The 20968-nt window shown below is 35.9% G+C and overlaps 1 protein-coding gene across 2 annotated transcripts in view; it reads right to left on the reverse strand.

The window, feature by feature from the left end:
* IFT57 (intraflagellar transport 57) overlaps positions 1-19081 on the reverse strand; it is a 72071-nt gene extending 52990 nt beyond the window's left edge. Inside the window, exons 1-5 of one of the 2 annotated variants that reach the window (XM_025377032.1) lie at positions 18631-19081; positions 15909-16071; positions 15020-15138; positions 10395-10485; positions 3496-3564 (exon numbers count right to left, since the gene is read on the reverse strand). In XM_025377032.1, the coding sequence (XP_025232817.1) occupies positions 3496-3564; positions 10395-10485; positions 15020-15138; positions 15909-16071; positions 18631-18842 (654 nt within the window). In that variant the 5' untranslated portion in view covers positions 18843-19081. Of the gene's footprint in view, positions 1-3495; positions 3565-10394; positions 10486-15019; positions 15139-15908; positions 16072-18537 lie in introns of both variants that reach the window. The other variant, XM_025377031.1, reaches the window with a different exon arrangement.
* Positions 19082-20968: the final 1887 nt, after the last annotated feature.

Genomic DNA, 20968 nt, shown 5'->3' on the forward strand with positions numbered 1-20968 from the left:
GCTCTGTCGCCCAGGCTGGAGTGCTGTGGCCGGATCTCAGCTCACTGCAAGCTCCGCCTCCCGGGTTCCCGCCATTCTCCTGCCTCAGCCTCCCGAGTAGCTGGGACTACAGGCGCCCGCCACCTCGCCCGGCTAGTTTTTTTTGTATTTTTTAGTAGAGACGGGGTTTCACCATGTTAGCCAGGATGGTCTCGATCTCCTGACCTCGTGATCCGCCCGTCTCGGCCTCCCAAAGTGCTGGGATTACAGGCTTGAGCCACCGCGCCCGGCCCACATGTGTCTATTTCTAATAAACATCTTGCACTCCAAACTGTCTGTATTTGCATCCAGAGAACACAACCTGCTTATGACATGTCTTTTTCATTTGCATTCTCACTTCATTTTACTGCAAATCTCAGGAATATGCTTGTGTAGGTCCAACTCTTGGAATGATCATGATACTTAAAGAGCATGCTTTTCAGCGTCTAGACTTCACTTTATTTAATGAAAGAAAAGAATATAGGTAGATTTCTCCCGCATGGTACACAGAAGAGGATATAATTATTGTCAATAAGTTCTTTTCTCTATGAAAATTGCCTATAAAACCATAAATGCAAAAATAGCACACATTCAGGCATGTATTCCTACAGTATTATTGATTATTGAGCAACTTCTACACACAAGGCACAGGTGAAAAAAGCAGTGAAAAAGCTCCTGCTCTACAGGAGTCTGCATTCTAGTGGTTGCGACAGAAAAAATAAATCAGTAATTAATAAATGTAACGCAATACCAGGGTCTGTGAGGAAAAATAAAGTAGGGTAGGTGAGAGGATAGAAAATGATTGAAGAAGCATCTTATTGTCTTAAAACTATAGACAGCGAGGAAATGCTGCAATCCACACATGGCTGGGCTTGCACAGTCACATATACATTTAGAAAGTCACTTTCCTTGACAGTATGTATCGTTTTTGTTCCAGTGAAGAATTCATCATGCTCAACTTTCCTAAAATAATATTTCCTCTGCATTGTGAGTCCACCTGCTGCATGAGACATAAAATCTTAAATCTATGATACTAACCTATATAGCAATGTTGTCTTGGGGAAAGAGCAGCCCGAACCATCATAAGCTGTAGTCAGACACAGCTGTCTCAGGCAGATGGCTTTAGTGGGCAATATCATGAGCTTGCCAGGTTTTTTAAAATATGAAAGGGTTTTCTGCCTCATTAGTACTCCATGGTTGACCATCCACAAACACCTGGCGTTCACGCTTCTTCCTCTTGTGGAAATATCACTATACATAGTCTTAGCTCTAAAGGATTTATGTTATATAATTTTTGCCCAAAGAATCTAATACTTAGATAATCTACAAAAACACCATTTGGAAAAACCCTTCCTCATGTAGTTTGAGATGAAAAATTGAAATCAGGACCAATAAGGAAACGGTGTAGTGGAAGAAGCACACTAAATTACTTTGCTCCTTCTCAGTACTCAAACTACTTTGTCCAGAAGGAATCCCAGGTGGCCTTCACAGTTCTCTGTTTACACCATCAATATAAGAATGAATAACACAAACAACAGTTTCTTTCCAAGAATAACTGTGTGCATCTCTACTTTTTTCTTCTCACACTCGACAAGCACTTTGTCATCATCATCTTCAACACATACATTAGGTAAACACCAACATTACTAATTACAACTTGCTAAAGGCAAGAATCATAACATATCTACACCTTGTTCAACTCTTGTTATGAGGTAAAGCGGAAAAAGCAATAGACTTGGAGTTTGGAGAAGCAGTTTAAATTCAGGTACTGTGATTTATTAGCTTCTTAAAAGATTAAACTGTCCCAAGGTTATAAATTTCAGTGTTTATATTTGTAAAATGGAGATAACATCCACCCAAATACTTTACAAGGTCAGTAAAGAAATGTGTTTTAAAGTACTTGAAAACTACAAAACGATCTGCAAATGTAAGGTATTGATATCACTGGAGTTTAGATTTAAATTTTAACATATTATTCTGATATAATTTTCAATTGATCAATAAAAAATACCTTCATTTAAGAGGTCTTTATTCACTACCTTCTGTGTTACACTATGGGGAATATTAAAAAGGATAGCTATCTATGTTATCAAGGAGCTTACAAATCAGATTTCAGAAGGGGAAATATGGAGGAAAGATGTGGTTTTGGTTTTTGCCAGTACTGAGTACTTTCTATGTGACAGATATTATTACAGTGTTTTACATGTAGTAACTCTTTTAATTTTCAGAAACCTACGACAAAGGTAAAGGTAATATTTTTATCTCATTTACAGTTTAAGAAGATGAGGCACAAGAAGTTTGGAAACTTGCCCAAGTCTGGAATCCTAGTAACTATTAGAGTTAAGTCACACACTCAGGCAAGTTGACCACAATGTTACATTACATCTCAAGTTCGGCAGAAAACACACACACATATATGCATCATTAATAATAACTAATGAGGATTAATAATACTAAGGCATCAATGAGGATTAATAATACTAAGGCAGTATTGATGCATCAATACTATATCAATACTGCCTTAGTATTATTGATCCTCATTAGTATGATAAATACAAAGATCACCCTGGGGAGGGGTAGTCAAGGAAATCTTCATGATATGAAACCAAAACTAGATCCAAACTTGTTTTGAGGATTCAGATAAGAAAAATTAAATAAAGGACTAATAGAGTATCACTTTCCATATGTACTTTTTGAGGGTACAATAGGTATATATCCTTGATTAATATATAACATATTATATAATATATAAATTATATAACATTACATAATAAATAAAATATACTATAACATATAAATTATATTTATATATTATTTAATTAATTTAATATATATTTATATATTATATATTTATGTTATATATTAATATATTATTTATAATACATAACATATGTTACATAATTCTATATTTATATATTATGAATATATTAAAATTATTTATAATATATAATATATATTAATATATTATTTATGGAGAATGTAAAAATACAATATATATCTGAAATATCTCATTGGATATGTACTTTTATAGACTAGAGTTATTTCATAATTAAAACAGACTTAAAGCAATGTCTGATTACTTATCCATATACCTACCAGTCTTAATCCATTTTATTTAAAGAGCTACAATTTAAATATTTTCCTATAATCAAGATCATTAAATCTTGGCCTATTAAAATGGAAAATAACTTGAAATAGAATACTTGATGTCTTTTCATAATAAAAAATGCCACCAGGCAAATTATTTTCAGTCTGCATGAGTAGCACTGTGTCAATTTTCCATGATACAGACAGGAGGCTGCCTCACTCACTCCTCTGGGTTTTTATATTTGCTGTAATTATAACATTTTATATATAGGAAAGCAATTTTGAGAGCTACTTTTCAAGCGGCATACAAAACAATGGCCTCATTGAAATTTCCAGCAGAACATGTACATTGATTGCTTGTTGGTCCTGCATGTAGCTGATGAAACTTACCAAGTGATATGTCTGGGCCTTTAAAACGTTGAGATCAATAAAGTTTTCTTCATTATCTGTCTCTTCTTCCTTAGAAAATAAACAAATTTTTAAAAAATTATTAAAAACTATAATTAAAAAATATATTTCCAGTTTTCACCTATATGCTATACTAGGCTATATTAAACTTGATATAAAGACTAGTGTAGGAAAGGGTATTTAAAAGCCTAGTGAACGTGTGCATAAAGCAGGGCACAATATTATTAACAGTTCATCTGTTTTCTGAGGTTTTGATGGTATTACTACTTAAATAGCACCAGTTTTGCAGTCAATAAAGAAAGGAAAAAACGGGGGGAGGGAAAGGAAGGGAGCCATTGCTATAGAACTACAGATAAATATAAAAACAGGGCAAGAAACAAACCCAAGTGGCTGGCAAATTTGATATAAATAGAAGGAGTTAATGGATATTTTTGAGCAATAAGACTGAAATGGACAAAAATGAGAGGCTGACAGAGAATATTCTCATTTGCTCCGACCAATCACACTGATACATATTTTTGACATCTCATCTCTGGTATGTTCAAGCTTGATAAAATAATGGTTACCAGTACTGGTTGGTCCATGGTACTTAAATCTATTACAAAGGATAGTTTAGGTGGGTGCCAAGCTAATCCTAATCTGTAGACCAACTGGATGTAGAGGGCAGGGGTAGAAAGTGACCCTTTGAGAACCAACTCCCTCCCCAGTATGCAGTAAATATGGAGTCTGAGCAGGTTCTATGAGCATGTAAGACAAAACATGAGCTCCTCTTTTTTCATATGTCTTTGTGGTGACAAGTGACATAGTAAGTAACAAAAATTTAACAAGGATATTTCAACCTCAAGGACACAATAAAGACAATGGAGCTGGGCCCTCAAGTCATGATTTTATAAAGAAAAAAGAGAATGTCAGTTGGTGAACACTTCCATATGTAGAACTGTACAAAGCTGTAGTAGATTTCAAAGATAATCCTTATCTTCAACCATTTATAAATATATAAGATACTGGTTCTCCAAGTGTGGTTCTGAGAGCAGCAGTAACAGCATCACTTAGGTATTCCTTAGAATGCAAATTCTAAGTCTCTATCCCATATCTCCTCAGAAACTATGGGGGTTGGAACAACGAAGGTAAGGTATGAGAACCATGCTAAACCTTGGAGAACCAGAAACATTTTAGTAAAATAAGAAACAACATAAATGTAGATTCTATACACTCCAGTGACACTTACTTTTTTTAGAGTGGGGCAGTAGAACAGAAATGCAGACAAAAGTGATCACTTTATATCTTAAAACTGAAGCAGAGGTATACACTTTTGACAAATGGCTTAGTCTAGTCTGTGTTTGCACTAATAAGAGTCTACTTAACAACCAGAGTAAATGAGTGAAATGTCAATGACTTAATGCCCATGGGAGAAGAGACAAGTTTATAATGCTTTTACAATAACCTGATCAGTATTGTTTACATAGGCAATCAATAGATACTTGTTGAACTATACTGGACTGAACACTAATAGGTAAAAAGCTTTAATAGTAGGTACTAGAATGAATCAGCAACCAATATATGGTGCTGTTTCTCCCACAGCCAGGATTTACAGGTCCAGGAATCAAGGGGTGGAAATGGAGTGGAATCACTTGCTATTACCCCTAGTAGCCCACTGGCAAAATTCTTGCTTCCTGTTCCCATGATCTTATGCTTTGCTGGCTTAGAGGTCTTAGTTCCAAAAGGAGGAATTCTTCAACCAGAAGATACAACAACGATTTGATTGAACAGAAATTAAGACTGCCACCTGGCCACTTTGGGTTCCTCATACCTCTGAATCGACATGGCAAAGGCGGCAATTACTGTATTGGCTGGCATGACTGATCCTATTAACAGGACACTGGACTACTCCAAAATCGAAGGAAGAGTATTCTAAAATACAGGAGATCTTTTAAGGCATGGTATTATCATGCCCTGTGATTAAAAATCAACAGAAAACTACAACAACCAAATCCAGGCAGGTCTACTTACCGGCTCAGACACTTCAGTAATAAAGATCTGAGTCACCCCACCAGGTAAAGAACTATAACCAGCTGAGGTGCTTACTGAAGGCAAGGGGAATACAGAATAGGTAGTGAAAAATGGTAGTTATAAACACAACTACAAGCATGTGACCAGTTACAGAAATGAGAATTGTGATTGTCATGAATATTTCCTAGTTGCTATGAATATATCTGTATGTGTTTTTGTTTTCTTTACTCTTATTCCCTTATCATGTAACACAGATGTACTGACTTTATATCAGTATTTAAGTATTGTTACTTTTGTAATATTTAAGTGATATCAGGGAGAAGAGTAGGTATCACTTATGGACTTTATCTCCTCTTCTGGAGAAGGAATTAGAGCAATATCTATTGTATGCAGAGCAGTTACATTCTATTAGATGAAATTATAACCATGCTATGTATGGTCTTTATTTGAAGATTATGGTTTAAGAAGATGTATATGGGTGGTAAGGTGACAAGGGGTCGACTTTTGATGGTTAATTTTATGTGTCAATTTGACTGTGCCACAAGGTGCCTTGGTGTTGGTTAAACATTATTCAGAGTGTGTCTGTGAGGGTGTTTCTGAATGCAATAAATAATTGAATCAGTAGACTGAGTAAAGCAGATTGTCATCACCAATGCGCATGGGCTTTATTCAATCCACTGAAGGGCTGAATAGAACAAAAAAGCTGAGAAAGAGAATTTATCATCTTTGCCTCATTGTCACTGAAGACATTAGTCTTCTCTTGCCTTCTGACTCAGACTGAAACAAACTATCAGCTCAGCTCTTCTGGTCTTCAGGCCTTCAGACTCAAACTGGAACTACCATCAGCTCTTCTGGGTCTCCAGCTTGATAACTGTGGATCTTGGGGCCTTCTCAGCCTCCATAACCATGTGAGCCAATTCCTTAAGTCTTTTTCTATACGTGTGTGTGTGTACACATCCTATTGGTTCTATTCCTCTGAAAAATCCAAACTAATTCATAGAAAAAGGATTAAGTTACTAAGTATTATTAAGAGAGCATTTAAGAGGAATTCAAATGTAAACAGGCTTAGAAAATTGTTTTGTAAGCTATTAGAATACATGAGGATTCTAATTTCAGTAAGTCAGAAGGCAGTCAAAAATTTCCTATTAGTCTAATATGCCTTCTTAATTCTGACTGCCAATTACTATGGATATGATTATGTACAATAGGTGGGAATATTTTGTGTTATTGACCCCAACATATTTATAAAAATAATTATTAATGTGTCCTAGCTTGATATGGGCAATCCAAAATTAAAGGTTTCTAGTTTCTAGATGATTATAGGAGAACTTTGACTGTGAGAAATAATCTTTTTTTTTTTTTTTTTTTGAGACAAGAGTCTTACTCTGTTGCCCAGGCCAGAGTAGAGTGGTGCAATCTTGGTTAACTGCAACCTCCAACTCCCGGTTCAAGCAATTCTCTTGCCTCAGCCTCCCAAGTAGCTGGGACTACAGGCACATACCACCACGCCTGGCTAATTTTTGTATTTTTGTAGAGATGGGGTTTCGCCATGTTAGCCAGGCTAATCTCAAACTCCTACCCTCAAGTGATCTGCCCACCCCAGCCTCCCAAAGTACTGGAATTACAGATGTGAGCCACCGCACCTGGCCAACCTTTACCATCCTTGAGCAACGCCACAAACTCAGACAACAGAATCATGTAATATCCCATCATCAAAAGGCTTCCTGGTGGTGACCCAGTCCTCCTTAAAGAGAAGAGTAGAAGTAACAGAGGGCTCCTTAGAATAATATGATGACAATAAAGAAGAAAAGAAATTAAAGAGACATGATGCAAGGGAATGAAGAGCCTCAGGGCCAACCCCTTTGAGGAAGGCCTTCAGTTTGCTCTTATGATAGTAGAAGGTCTTCACCTCATGGCTGGGAAGAAATGTGTGAAGAGACTGCTTTCCAGTATATTTCTCTAAATTCACACCCCCAATAATGGTGCCTTGAACTTTAAAGGGTTCCCAATTTAAAATGAGCTATAGTTTCTAAATGTTACACAACGATGTGCTGACACTTTGATTTTATGGTCAAATATTTAATGAGTATGTATTATGCACCAGGCCCTGCACAATAAGCTGGACACACAACAATAAGAAAAATTACACATAGTTTCTGCCCTTGCAGATATTTTTCTTCTGACTAGTGGGTTTTTCTTTATTCCCCAGACTAGCAGTTTTTAGCTATATGCCTTTGAAGTTAAATATTAATGTACTAGAACCAGGTATCTGTTCATAAATTATTCATAACTATCAAATAGTTATTAAGAAGATAAGGGAATAAATAAGGTGAACAACTGGGGATATATGAGTACTTAATTTCTGAGCTTGAATGGAAAGATCTGTTACACAAAGAATAAAGTCTAAACTACTTTTCATGCCCAAAACAATCTGAACTCGGTCTATCTTCCAAGTTAATCTTATGCTACCCACCCCCTCACATAGGAACTCTGGCCATAGTAGTTTTCTCTTAGTTCCTTGATGATGCTAAGCTTCCTCCTGCCTTCAAAGCTTTGGCACATGCTACACAGCCAGGGCCTTGCCCACTGCCTGCTACATAACAAGTGCTCAATAAGTATATGCAGAATGAATGAATATATCTTTGTCTTGACTTTCAAAATTCATCACATTAAAAAGTATCTTTCATATTGACAAGTTTTACAATGGTCTTTTTCCTTCTGTAAATAACAGTCATCTTTTTTTACATATATTGTTTAAATAAGGTTTATTTACATTGCTATTAAAAATACATGTTAAAACGTTAAAAATGCAAAGCATAGAAAACAATCATTCATAATTCTCCCACCCATATATAATGAACGCTAATATATTTATTTTTACCATATTTTACGTAATGTTATAACATAAAATTTGGAATCCTCTCAGTTAATTTTATAGCATATAGTATAAGTTACATTCCCATGTCAATAACTTTGTATTTTTCTTTGTAAACTTTGTAAACTTTTTTTTTGTAGAGACAGGGTCTTGCTCTGTCACTCAGGCTGTAGTGGAGTGGCATGATCATGGCTTACTGCACTTTCAAACTCCCGGGCTCAAGCGATCTTCCCACCTCAGCCTCCTGAGTAGTTAGGACTACAGGCATGCATCACCATGCCTAGCATTTTTTTCTTTTTTCTTTTTGGTAGAGATGAGGACTCACTACATTGCCCAGGTTGGTCTCAAACTCCTGGCCTGAAGCAATCCTCCCACTGCTTCCTGAAGTGCTAGGATTACAGGTATGAGCCAGCATGCCCCCCAACAATTTTTAATGGTGATATAGTTTGGATATATATGTCTCCTCCTTTGTCTCTGGTCCTTCTCTCCTCCTCTGCTCCTTCTCTGGCCATGTGAGATGCCTGCTCCCACTTTGTCTTACCATGGTTGTAAGCTTCCTGAGGCCCTCACCAGAAGCAGATGCTGGTGCTACACTTCTGGTATGGTCTGCAAAACTGTGAGCCAAAATAAACTTCTTTTCTTTATAACTTACCCAGCGTCTCAAGTATTCCTTCATAGCAACACAAAATGGACTAATACAAATGGCTTTATAATATTCTATTCAGATAGCATCTAATCTATTTAATGGTTATTTTTCAGCATTTGCTATTAAAATTTTGCAGTGATTAAAACCTCCATAGCATATACTAACTTATATACTATACTAACCTCAATGCCAAATTTCAATTACTTATGTTAAACTAATTATCTATTGATTTTAAAAATTACCCCAAAATTTTAATTGATTTATGACAGCAAAATATAGTTGACCCTTGAACACCATGGGTTTGAACTGCATGGGTACACTTAAACACAAATTTTCTTTCATTTCTGCCACCCCTGAGACAGCAAGACCAACCCTTCCTCTTGCTCTTCTTCCTTAGGCTACTCAATATGAAGACAGAGAAGATACTTTTATGATTATCCACTTCCACTTAATAGTATATATGTTTTCTCTCCCTTATAACTTACTTAGTAACATTTTCTTTTCTCTAGCTTACTTTTAGTGTAAGAATACAATATATAATACATATACAAAATATGTGTTAACTGTTTATGTTATTGGTAAGGCTTCAAGTCAACAGTAGGCTATTAGTAAAGTTTTTGGGAGTCCAAAGTTATATGTGGATTTTCAGCTGTGTGGGGGCTGATGCCCATAACCCCCACATTGCTCAAGGGTCAGCTGTATACTATAAAGTTGTTTTTTTCCCCACCATTTCTGCTTGAAATCACATGTATACTCCCTAAAGTACCAGCATCAATCTAATTCAAGTTCTGAGAATTATCTTGAGAAAAAGTTCTTTTGTCTCTGTCATCTTTAGCTGCACACTATGGATGGCATGTAAAACATGTAAAAAGGCGCAGATTCTGCCAAACAACTTAAATAATGTTGATTATTTAAAAGCACTAAAAAAAATTCCTATTCATCCTAATTGTAGATGAATAAAGGAATTCCTTAGAAATGAATGGTATGCATATAAAGCAGAATTTATTAATCCCAAATTCTTTTGTTCTGTTTTAAATTATTTATTAGTCACAGTCTATCTAACATCATGAAGGGTTGTTATGAAAGTATTTACTCATATAACTAGTGGTATATATTTCCCTGAACAGTTTAAGAATCTCTGCTAAAATTCAGACCTCAATCATTAGCAAATACAAACATTAACTTAATCAAAAGTCTAAATGATGATACTCGGCACTGTATTTAAAAGCTTTTCTTCTTTAGAAACAATGAAATAAAATATATTCCAGATAATGGAAGTCTGGGGGAAATTAAGAGAATGGAAAGTGGCCGAAAGGTGAAAATGAACAGAAAGTTCAGCTACACACATACCACAAATTCTTCATCCACTTTATTTAATGTTAATTCTGCATCATCTTCTGCAACAGTTTCTTCTTCTAATTCTTCTACTGGGTATATTGGCCTAAAATAATAAGGTTAAACATGAGATGGTAAGTTTAATATTTAGTAAGACAAAAAATCATAATGCAAATATTATCTCTTCTATGCCAGGTTTTGTCCTTTTTCACTCCACTTCCATAATCACTGTTAAATGTTTCATGTATTTTTCCTAAAACTTTCTATGTAAAAAGCAAAAGTGGTTATCTTCAAATTTATAAAAAAATGAGATGATACTACGAATGGTGTTACCCAACTTAATGCTTCTCACCAATACACCATATTTAAATACATATGTATTTCTCATTATTTTTTACATACCTGTACTGTATTTCATTGAACAATCAATACCATAATTAATGTAACTGGTAGCCTATGACTGAACGTGGAGGCTTCTAATTATTTTGCTAGACAATATTGCAAAGATCATCTTTGTACATTTATCATTACACATACCGCTCAGAATAAATTTGTTCAAGTGAAATAGCTGGATAAACAACTTTGTACATGTTATTGTTTTGCTATATACTGCCAAAATTGGCTTCCAAAATGTTACCCTAATTTAGACTCCAAACAATACTGAAGGAGAGTGACTCTATTTCCATATATTCACCAATATGATAAATAATACAAACTTTAATTTTAGCACATCAACCACGTGAAAAAAATCTCATTCTTGTTTTAACTGCATTTCTTTGGCATGAAAGTGATTGAACATCTTTTCATATTTTCATTGGTTATTTGCACTTCTTTTATGGTGAAATGTCTATTTATACTCTTTACTTTTTGGCTTTTTGTATATTAAGAAAATTATTGTTTTGCCTAACCTCTCAAAAATTATTCCCCTAGTATATTACTTATAATCTGGGCTATTCAAGATTGTTACAGTTCTTATTAGATAGAGTTGGTAACCTTTTCTTGCACAGACCCTAGCTTTAACATCATATATTTGAGGCTTTCTGTCATACTACAACCCCTACACTCCTCTGGTCTTTTAATACTTCTATAGTTTTGCTTTTCACATTCACACCTTTGATCAATCTGAAGTTTATTTTAACATAGGTAATAAGAAGGATTCCAGCTTTCTTCTTATTTCCAAAACGTAAAATTAGTGGTCCTAACATTAAACTTTGTAAAATCATGTATTCATCAAGATTAATGACACATATCCTATATTAAAAGTACTCAAATGTATTTGGGTTTATTTATGAAAATTTATTTTTTTTTCCTTTTTTTATCCAGTAACAAAGCTAGAGAGAAAACTTGTATTAAAAACTTCTACCTGGCTGGGTGTGATGGCTCACATCTATAATCTCAGCACTTTGGGAGGCCAAGGCGGGTGGACTGCCTGAGACCAGGAGTTTGAGACCAGCCTGGGCAACATGGCGAAACCCCGTCTTGACAAAAAAAATTAAAAATTAGCTGGGAGTGGTGGTGTGCACCTGTAGTTCCAGCTATGTGGGAGGCTGAGGTGGGAGGATCGCTTGAGCCCAGCAGGCAGAGGTTCACCCCAGCCTGGGCGACAGAGTGAAACCCTGTCGTAAAACACGAAAACCCACGCCTCAATCATGTTAACAGAATACAAAAATCAACATTTACTATTATGCAAAATACTGTGAACTAAATCAATCATCTTAAATAATAAATTTCCTAATTTTTCATTAATTAGAAAATATCTCAAAGGCCATGTTCTTCCAGGATTCATTTTGACATTTAGAGATATAAAAAATTCATCTATATGTAATGTCTATCTCATTTACATGTTACATAGCTGATATATTCTCTAATGTTGACTACTTTTCAGCTTCCTCCTTTTATTCCTCATTTAAACATAGTCCTTATAAATTATCCAAGTCACAGTCTCTTCAATAAATGGTGCTAAAAAACAAAAAAAGAAAAATAAATAGTAATGGGAAAACTGGATATCTACACGCAAAAGAATGAAACTAGACCCCTACCTCTAACCACTTATAAAAACCAACTCAAAATGGATTAAAGACTTAAATATACAATCTGAAACTGAAACTAATAGGAAATGTGGGAGAAAACACTTCATGACTTTGGTCTGGGCAAGAATTTTTTGAATAAGACCTCAAAACCACAGGCAATAAAAGCAAAAATAGACAAACACGATTACATCAAACTTAAGGAAACAATCAAAAGAGTGAAGAGACAGCCCACAGAATGGGAGAAAATATTTGCAAACCACCCATCTGAGAAGAAGTTAACATCCAGTATGTATAAGAAACTCAAGCAACTCAATAGCAAAGCAACAACAAAAACTAGTCCAATTTTTAAAATGGGCAAAAGATCTTAATAGACATTTCTCAAAAAGTACTATAGAAATAGCCAACAGATACATGCAAAAATGCTCGACATCACTAATCATCAGGGAAATGCAAATCAAAACCACAATGAGATATCATCTCAACCCAGTTAGAATGGGGATTACCCAATCCCTCACCACTCAAAATAACAAAGCCTGATGAGGATATGGAGAAGGGGGTACCCTTGAACACTATTAGTGGGTATGTAAATTATTAGTACAGACACTATGGCAAACACTATGGAGGTGCCTCAAAAAAACTAAAAATAGCACTACTCAATTATCCAACAATCCCACTACTGATTATATATCTAAAATAAATGTAATCGGTATGTTAGAGATATCTGCACTCCCATGTTTATTGCAGCACTATTCACAATACTCAAGATATGGAATCCAACCTAAGTATCCATAAAAGGTTGAATAGAAAAAGAAAATGTGGCATATTTTCACAGTGTAATACTATTCAATCATAAAAGAGAATGAAATTCTGTCATTTGTAGCAATCTGTATAAGCATGGAGGACATTATGTCAAGTGAAATAAGCCAGGCACAGAAAGATAAATATAGAAGTAGAGAGTATAATAGTGGTTACCATAGGATGGGAAGGGTAGGGGGAAGGGAGGATGGGGAGAAGTTGGTCAAAGTGGGTGAGTACAAAGTTACAGTTAGAAGGAATAAGTTCTAGTGCTCCAATGCACAGTAGGGTGACTACAGTTAACAATATTATATATTAATTAATAATATATATTTGAAAATAGCTCAAAGAGATTTGGAATGTTCTCACCACAATAAAATGATAAACATTTGAAATGATGAATATGTTAATTTCACTAACTTGATCACTGTATATTGTACACATGTGTCAAAACATCACATTGTACTCCAAAATTTGCACAGTTATGTATCAATTAAAAACAAAACTAAAAAATAAATTATCCAAATTACAATACATAGGCCAGGAATAAGATGTGCTGAGAAACAAAGGAAGTGCAAAATAGAATAGTGTTTGAGATATTACACCACAGCTTCTGGTGAATTTAGAATATATTAGGCTATGAATTTAGTAGTTTTTTAAAATGCTAAATACAGCAGCACATCTCATAACTTATTTTCTCTTGAAATTTAATAAAGTATTATGCACCATGTAGTCATTCTTTATATTGTACTAAATAATAATGTTTGGATTGAAGCATATGAAATTGCCATTTTTTTAGTTTAAAAATAGATGAATACAAGTAATTTCATATGGCTCATCCCAATGATAACCTAATTCAAGGAAGCTATTAAACTTAATAGGGAGATTATACCTAAAAGAATATAATTGAATATACATTAAAATGTTAACAGGGAATTTTATACATATGTGTATATATATACACACACATCTTTCTACAGAAGTTAGTTCTAATAACAAAAAAAAAACACTGCTTACTCATATTTTACCTGAATAGTGCCTTCTACATTCTAACCTATTAAAAATCCCAAACTGCAAAGCATAAAATTTATGTTTTCTAATTATAATCTCTATAAATTGAGTTTCCAAATGTTCTATTTCATCTATATGCTCAATATCTATTAAAACATCTAAGATAGACCAAGCATTATGCTAACAGAGTACTTGTGAAGACTTCATGATTTCTAGCAAGAACATCAGAAGAGTAAAGAACAATTTTATACCATAGGATAAATATAATAATAAATATAATAATAGAAATAAACAAAGCACTGTCAGGTTGGACACAAAAGCAATGAACAACGTCTAGGAGAGTGTCAGGTAGTTTCTTCAGTATTATTCTTGCCCAGTAACTACTAGCAAAGGAGAAAATCCCACTTAAAGTACTATATTAATTTCAATTTTTTCCTTAAATCTGTAGCTATCAGTTCCCTCTGTGTATGTATTACGCTTATGTGTGTAAACACATGTACAAGAGACTTTTAAAAAAAGTCCAGAATTTACAAAGATACATAGTCACAGTTAAACCTTCAATAATTACATATTTGAACAGAGAAGGGGCACAATAATATGTAACACATTACTTCAGAATTAGTTTTGAAGACATCAGACATTCTAATTTTGTCTATACTGGCTTTTCTTAATTATCTGTAGCATTTTCAATTTAGAATAGTCAAAAGGAAATAATTCTTTTATGTTCAATTAAACAGCTCTGCACCCTCAGAGGAAAATGCTATGCACATAAAATTACTATTATCAGGTTGGGTAATTTTTTACCTTTTCCAGGTGAAACCAATATATTTCAATGCTTCTTCAGCTAAGCAATCAAGAACATAGCATACATGTTCTCCATAACCTGACTTTAATTTTGAAGGAGGAAAATCTGCAGTTCTCCCCTGAAAAACAAAAGAAAAAACAGGGTATTATTTGTCAGTTATACTCCAAATGTCAAAATTTAAGCAAAGAACTGCTGAATGGATGTATCACTTTTCTTTCAAATGATTTACAATAACTGTAATTACATTGCTTCATAGAAATCCATTTCAAGTCTTTGTAACCTATTGATACATAAAAATACTGAAAATAAAGATTTTTATTGTTAAATGTATCAAATTAAAAGGCAGTAACATTATAGCAAAACAAATTATTGATCTTATTAGAGTGAAAAGAAACCAGTAAAACTATTTAAATAACTATGTTAAGGACAGAATGATTCACTTGTCAAAAATTAATAACATTTATACCAAAAAATATCTTACTGCCTGCCCAGGAAAAGTCAGAAATGAAAAAGCACAACTGCTATCATGGTCTTAAGTACAAGTTCCCTTTCAGAATATAAAGTGTTTTGACTTTGTAGGGTATATTTTTTAATTATCATTTTTTACATCAAGAATTAACCATTCCAAAATTTACCTCTCAAATATATCAAGACTTTATATATATATATGTATATATTACTTTGGGCTAATAAAGAGTATATACTGAACATTTTCAGAAGTGACATTAATGTTATAATACAAACTATTTTAAGGAGGTTTTACCTGAAAATAAATTCATAATAATATATACAGAGGAGTCATCTAAATGGCTAGCATTTGTTATTAAATTATCAGTGTTAAAATTCATAACTTGAGAACATGGAGAAAGAAGGGTTGTTTACACTTACAAACGACCGAAGCTCGGATAGTATGTTAGATATCGTGGCATTAGGGTCATCATATTCTTGAGGCTGCTCAAAGGGACGTCCTGCTTTATTAATCAACCAAGCAGCAAGAGTACAAAACATGTAGAACTGTTCACCAGGGTTGGTAGGCAGTGCAAAATAGTGTCTGTTTCAAAACAAGGAGGAATGGGGGTGTATGTGAAATAATGCAAATAAGTCTATAATAACTAATAGGGCCGAATTCACAACTGTCCAACAAATCTTTCTTCCCCCCAATGGCCATCAAATCAAAAGGCCTCGATAATTCACCCTTTCAAGTTTCCAGTAATCCACAGCACTCACATTAAATTTTTAAATCATCAGGATTAGCGCAATTACTACTGTACCCAAAATATGAGATCAAAGACCTTACACCCGGGAAATGTAGTGCCTGTTAGAGAACAGAGCATGTAGAGTTTTTGCCAAAATGATTTAAGTGTCAGTAATAATATGCTAATACCTTATTAACGAAAATGGTAATCTGGAAGAACCTCAGAGTTTAAAAGAGATCTCAAAAGATTACTCATTATGCATTTTTACTCTTTCTAACCTATCACCTATGGTAAACATTTGTTTTTATCTTGGCTGCATATTCAATCACCTGAGGAGCTAATAAAAATACTGGTACTTGGCCAAACATTGCTTCTTCCCTCATGAATGAATTAAATCAGAACTTCAGTGAGTGTAGGCCCAGTATGGGGTATATTTCAAAAGCTTTCTACATGTTTATAAGGTGTAGTCAGGATTAAGAAACTGTGAATGTCACATCACCAATCTAAAAAACATCTGTGGGCTCTTGCTTAATCCCCTGGTCTGCTAAACACAGTTCTATGAGGATCAGTATGATTTATACCTAAACATTATAGGAATAAAACTCACTAGCAACAACATTCAAGTCAGTTTAATCAAAGATCTTATTTTTCTTGTTCATGTGTAGCTATCATTATTATGTTTGCAATGTATTTACAACTATTATAATCATAGTCATAAAAATCAGTCGTGTACTCCTTCATGTTTCCCAAACTTTATCCTGCAGGATAAGTGTAAACGTTCTGGAAGATAACAGAAAGCTGGGAAGAAAAAAGGCCATGAAGTCCTTCCAGGTATATGCTCACTATCCTTTCAAAGCATCCACCCACCAAAAAGTCATCTTTTCCTTATTGGCAGATAACTCCTCTAGGGCACAGGAATGAACACCAATAGATACTGTAAACTTAGGACAGTGGTTCTCAAATATTAGTGTCCATCAGAATCATCTGGAAGACTTACTGAAACAGACCACTAGTCCCCATCCTTATAATTACTGAAAAGGTAGATAGACCTGGGAAAGGGCCTGAGGCATTTCAGTTCTAGTAAGTGCCCAGGTGATGCTGATGCTGTTGGTCTGGTGATCACACTTTGAGAACCATTAGACTAGGATATTCCCACACAAATCCATGATTCAAAGTGTCCTGCTGAACCCCTGAAGACACAGAGATGACATCAACAGAATCTTAAGGTCATTTTCTTTTCATTTGAAAAATACACTTGGAAAAAAATGCATTTTTATTAATACAGGAAATGTTGGTTGTCTATACTATCCCGATCGATTCACTTTAATAATCCCAGGACTACCTTTTCTAACATGGATCAAGCAACACTACTTTTTTCCTTTATCTTTTCTCCGACTATGGACTAATTTAATATGAACAGTTTACATAAAGCCTACATATCTTTCAATTCAATTTATTGGAAGAGAGCAGTGGAATGAGATTAAAACTATCAAGGGAAATTATTTGAGCCTGGCTGTAGACATTAAGTACTATAGATTCTTAATACTGATTGCCTTTTATGGAATAAAATAAACGTAAGTATTAAAGTGAAAGAAAAGCTATAAAACTGATTTACCTGGCTACTGCTAAGCTACAGTGATTTGAGGAGAAGGTCCTAGCCGACCACTACCTTCAGCAAGTAATGGCACTGCGTTCAGGATATGTTGGACTTCTCCCCCACCGGAACAAGGGTAGAACTTTAGGTTCTATGATAGGAGACAATTCAATAGTTGTCATTCGTCTTTTCCACTTTTCAGTTTCTGAGAGTATGGTTATTGCAAAGGCAGAAGTCTTTTAAACCATAGCAAGTAGTTAACAAATTTACTAGCCGCATTTAAGGCGCTCCTTCACAGGGTCGTAAGTACCCACGGTCACCAGTTGTATAAACAGGGTCTTAAACAACAACAACAAAAAAACCCCAAACTAGAAAAAAAGCCTTAAGTGATAATGGCATTCCTCTCTGGAGACGAGATTTTGGGCGGTTTTATAATTTTTCTAGACATGTTCTTGTGTTTTTCTGAGTTTTCTACAATGAGTATTTGTGTTATCTTTACAATCATAAAATACAGTTTGTGTTTTGTGGTAATGCGTGTGTGTTAAAAAACAACAACAACAACAAAAAACAGGCAAGCTGTCTTCCAATCCTTTCTGCCGTTCCAAAACTTATTTATTCTCTCTACAAAAACACCAAGTCAGGGCTGCGTGAGCTCCACGGACCTCCCCGGAGTTTGGAGTGAAGTGCCCTTCCCTGGCTAGGCAGACGGAGGCAAGGAATTGCTAACCCGCTCTCACGGAATTGGTTCCCAGCAGGACCAAGGAGGGCATCTCCCTGGAGGCTAGCAGGTACCCAGGCGCTTGGGGACACCGGCACCCACCTGGACGGGGCCTTCAGGTTGCTCTTCCGGAGGAACTCCTCCTCGTAGCGGAGCAGCTTCAGCTTCTCCACCAAGTCCTCCATCACCACGAACATGTGGTAGGCCGCGCCGGGCCCCCGCTCCACGACCACTTCCCCGGTCCCTTCGCCACGGGACCTAGGCACGCCATCTTCCAAACCCGACGTCGTGACGACGGCCAGGGCAGCAGTCATCGCAGGACGGACAGAGTGCAGCGTGGGCTCAGGCCCACAGACCTCTGCGGCCTAAGCCGCCAGCCCTGCAGCCGCCAGTACAGCCACGACCGGTTACCAGGCGACCACCGGACAACCCGTCACCAGGGAAACTAGACTCCGCCTCCTTCCCTCCAATCAGGGCGGCTTTCCTGAATGACGTCACCCGTGGCCCGCCTCTTGCCCTGCCTCCGCGGTGGGGAAGCAGCACCGCCCCTCATGGAGGCGTGGCGTTCGCGCCCCACCCCCCCGCTGCCTCTCCTCCCTCGGCTTCTGGAAGACTGAGGAGAGGCGGCTAGTGACTCTGAGCTGGCTTGAGGTGTGTTGGACTTGGTGGTTGCTAAAGGCAACTAAGCGGGCATCTGGGTCAGCTAGTAGCTGTTAAAAAGATTAAAGGGAGGTGAAGACGTGCAGTATTGAAGGCTGCACTGGCCCACTGATACCTTTATTTTCTCAGAATTGAGAAGCTGTTCATGGTTGTAAAGATAGTCAATACCATAGGTTTCACTTTTACTGCAGGAACTTTCCAACAAGAGGTTTCTCTCGTTCTTTCTTTTTTTAATTTTATCTTTCTCTCACTAGGCAATGCTGCACATAACAGTATACTGTAAAGCTTGAAGTACTGTATTGCATTGCCTGGCTATTACTCCAGTGCTAGGAAAGTGGTTGGAAGGATGAGGAAGAAGACAACGAACAAAAGGAGGCATTTGGGAGGCTTTGTTTTACTTCAAAAACAAGAATACTAAGCTTCCAGCCTGCTGCTTAATCTGTTTCAAACCCATTACATGTAGTATAAAGTTTTTGGGTACTTCGTTAAATCCAGCAGAATAGAGATGGTCTTAAAAGGAATTTCCCTGCCCTAAAGCTCTAAGGGTGGCTAAAGATAGGGTGTTACTACTGTATTCTGCAGTTATTGACCTAGAAAATTCAAGAAAAGGTACATAACCACAGAAATGGCCCAGCTTTACAGTTTTCAAAAGGATTGTGTATCGGGCAATTTTCTTAACAGTTGCAAAAAATGAGGTAAGTGGTGGATGCCTGGCAGTTTTTTGGAAGAAAACTTAATACAAGAGATTGAACATATATGTTCGTGTTTATAACGTGACTTTCAAGGGCTCACTGATCTCTTTCTTGTGTCTGCCACGACAAAGTATAGAAGGGCCACATTTTTGGATAACTGAAATTTGAAATGTATCTACAATATCCTGTTTTTGTTAGAAAAATGAGAACACACTTTTCATTTTAATCCGTCTACAGCTAACTTGTTTCTGATACTAATAAGGTTATCAAAGTGAAAAGTCAGTAGGGCAAATACCATTTGCCCTATTCATTAAAGAAAGGAAGTACTTAAAATTACATTCATTAAAGTATTCATTAAAGAAAGGAAGTACCTAAAATTACATTCATTAAAGTATTCATGAAAGAAAGGAAGTACTTAAAATTACAGACTTGTGTAGAGAATAACCTGAAGCGGAGCCCACTGAGAATTGCTTTTTAAATAAATAACATTGCTTGCCTAGCACAAGTCATGAGCCAGCTGCTTTTAATAAAGTTGAGTGAGAAAATTGGGTTTGATGTTACCCCACTACCAAATTGATCTTTCCGGGTCTTTGCCTTTTTGGAACAGTGATTCTCCCCATACATCCATACCCCAACCACCAGCACGTGTGCAGCCTGGGGGTGTTACATGTTTGTATAACAGTCACAGTAGTGTAAGATAGATGTATGGCTTTATAAGACTGAAGAATGAAAGCTTACATATATGTGTTGGGGTCCTAAGTTAACTAACAAGCAAACTGTGGCTTTTTACATGACTCTGAAAAAGCTCTCAGACTTGGGAAGTAAATTTATTACACTCAGGGAGGGAGATGTTCTTGCCAGGCATGCTGCCTACTTAAGATATTCTGACATTTTCAGGAAGTTACGTAACACTGTATGAAATAGTCAAACGTTGCTTTTTAGCTGATAAATCCTCCAACAACATATGTACTTTAACTTGGGGGAAATAAAATGACTCCCAGAGTCTTAGCCATTTCCTTCCCAGGTACAATACTAACTCAGCCTGGCTTGAAAGTAGTATCAAAGAATAATTTCCCCCGCTTAACTGT

Source organism: Theropithecus gelada, chromosome 2, assembly GCF_003255815.1.
Source record: "Theropithecus gelada isolate Dixy chromosome 2, Tgel_1.0, whole genome shotgun sequence".
NCBI lineage: Eukaryota > Metazoa > Chordata > Mammalia > Primates > Cercopithecidae > Theropithecus > Theropithecus gelada.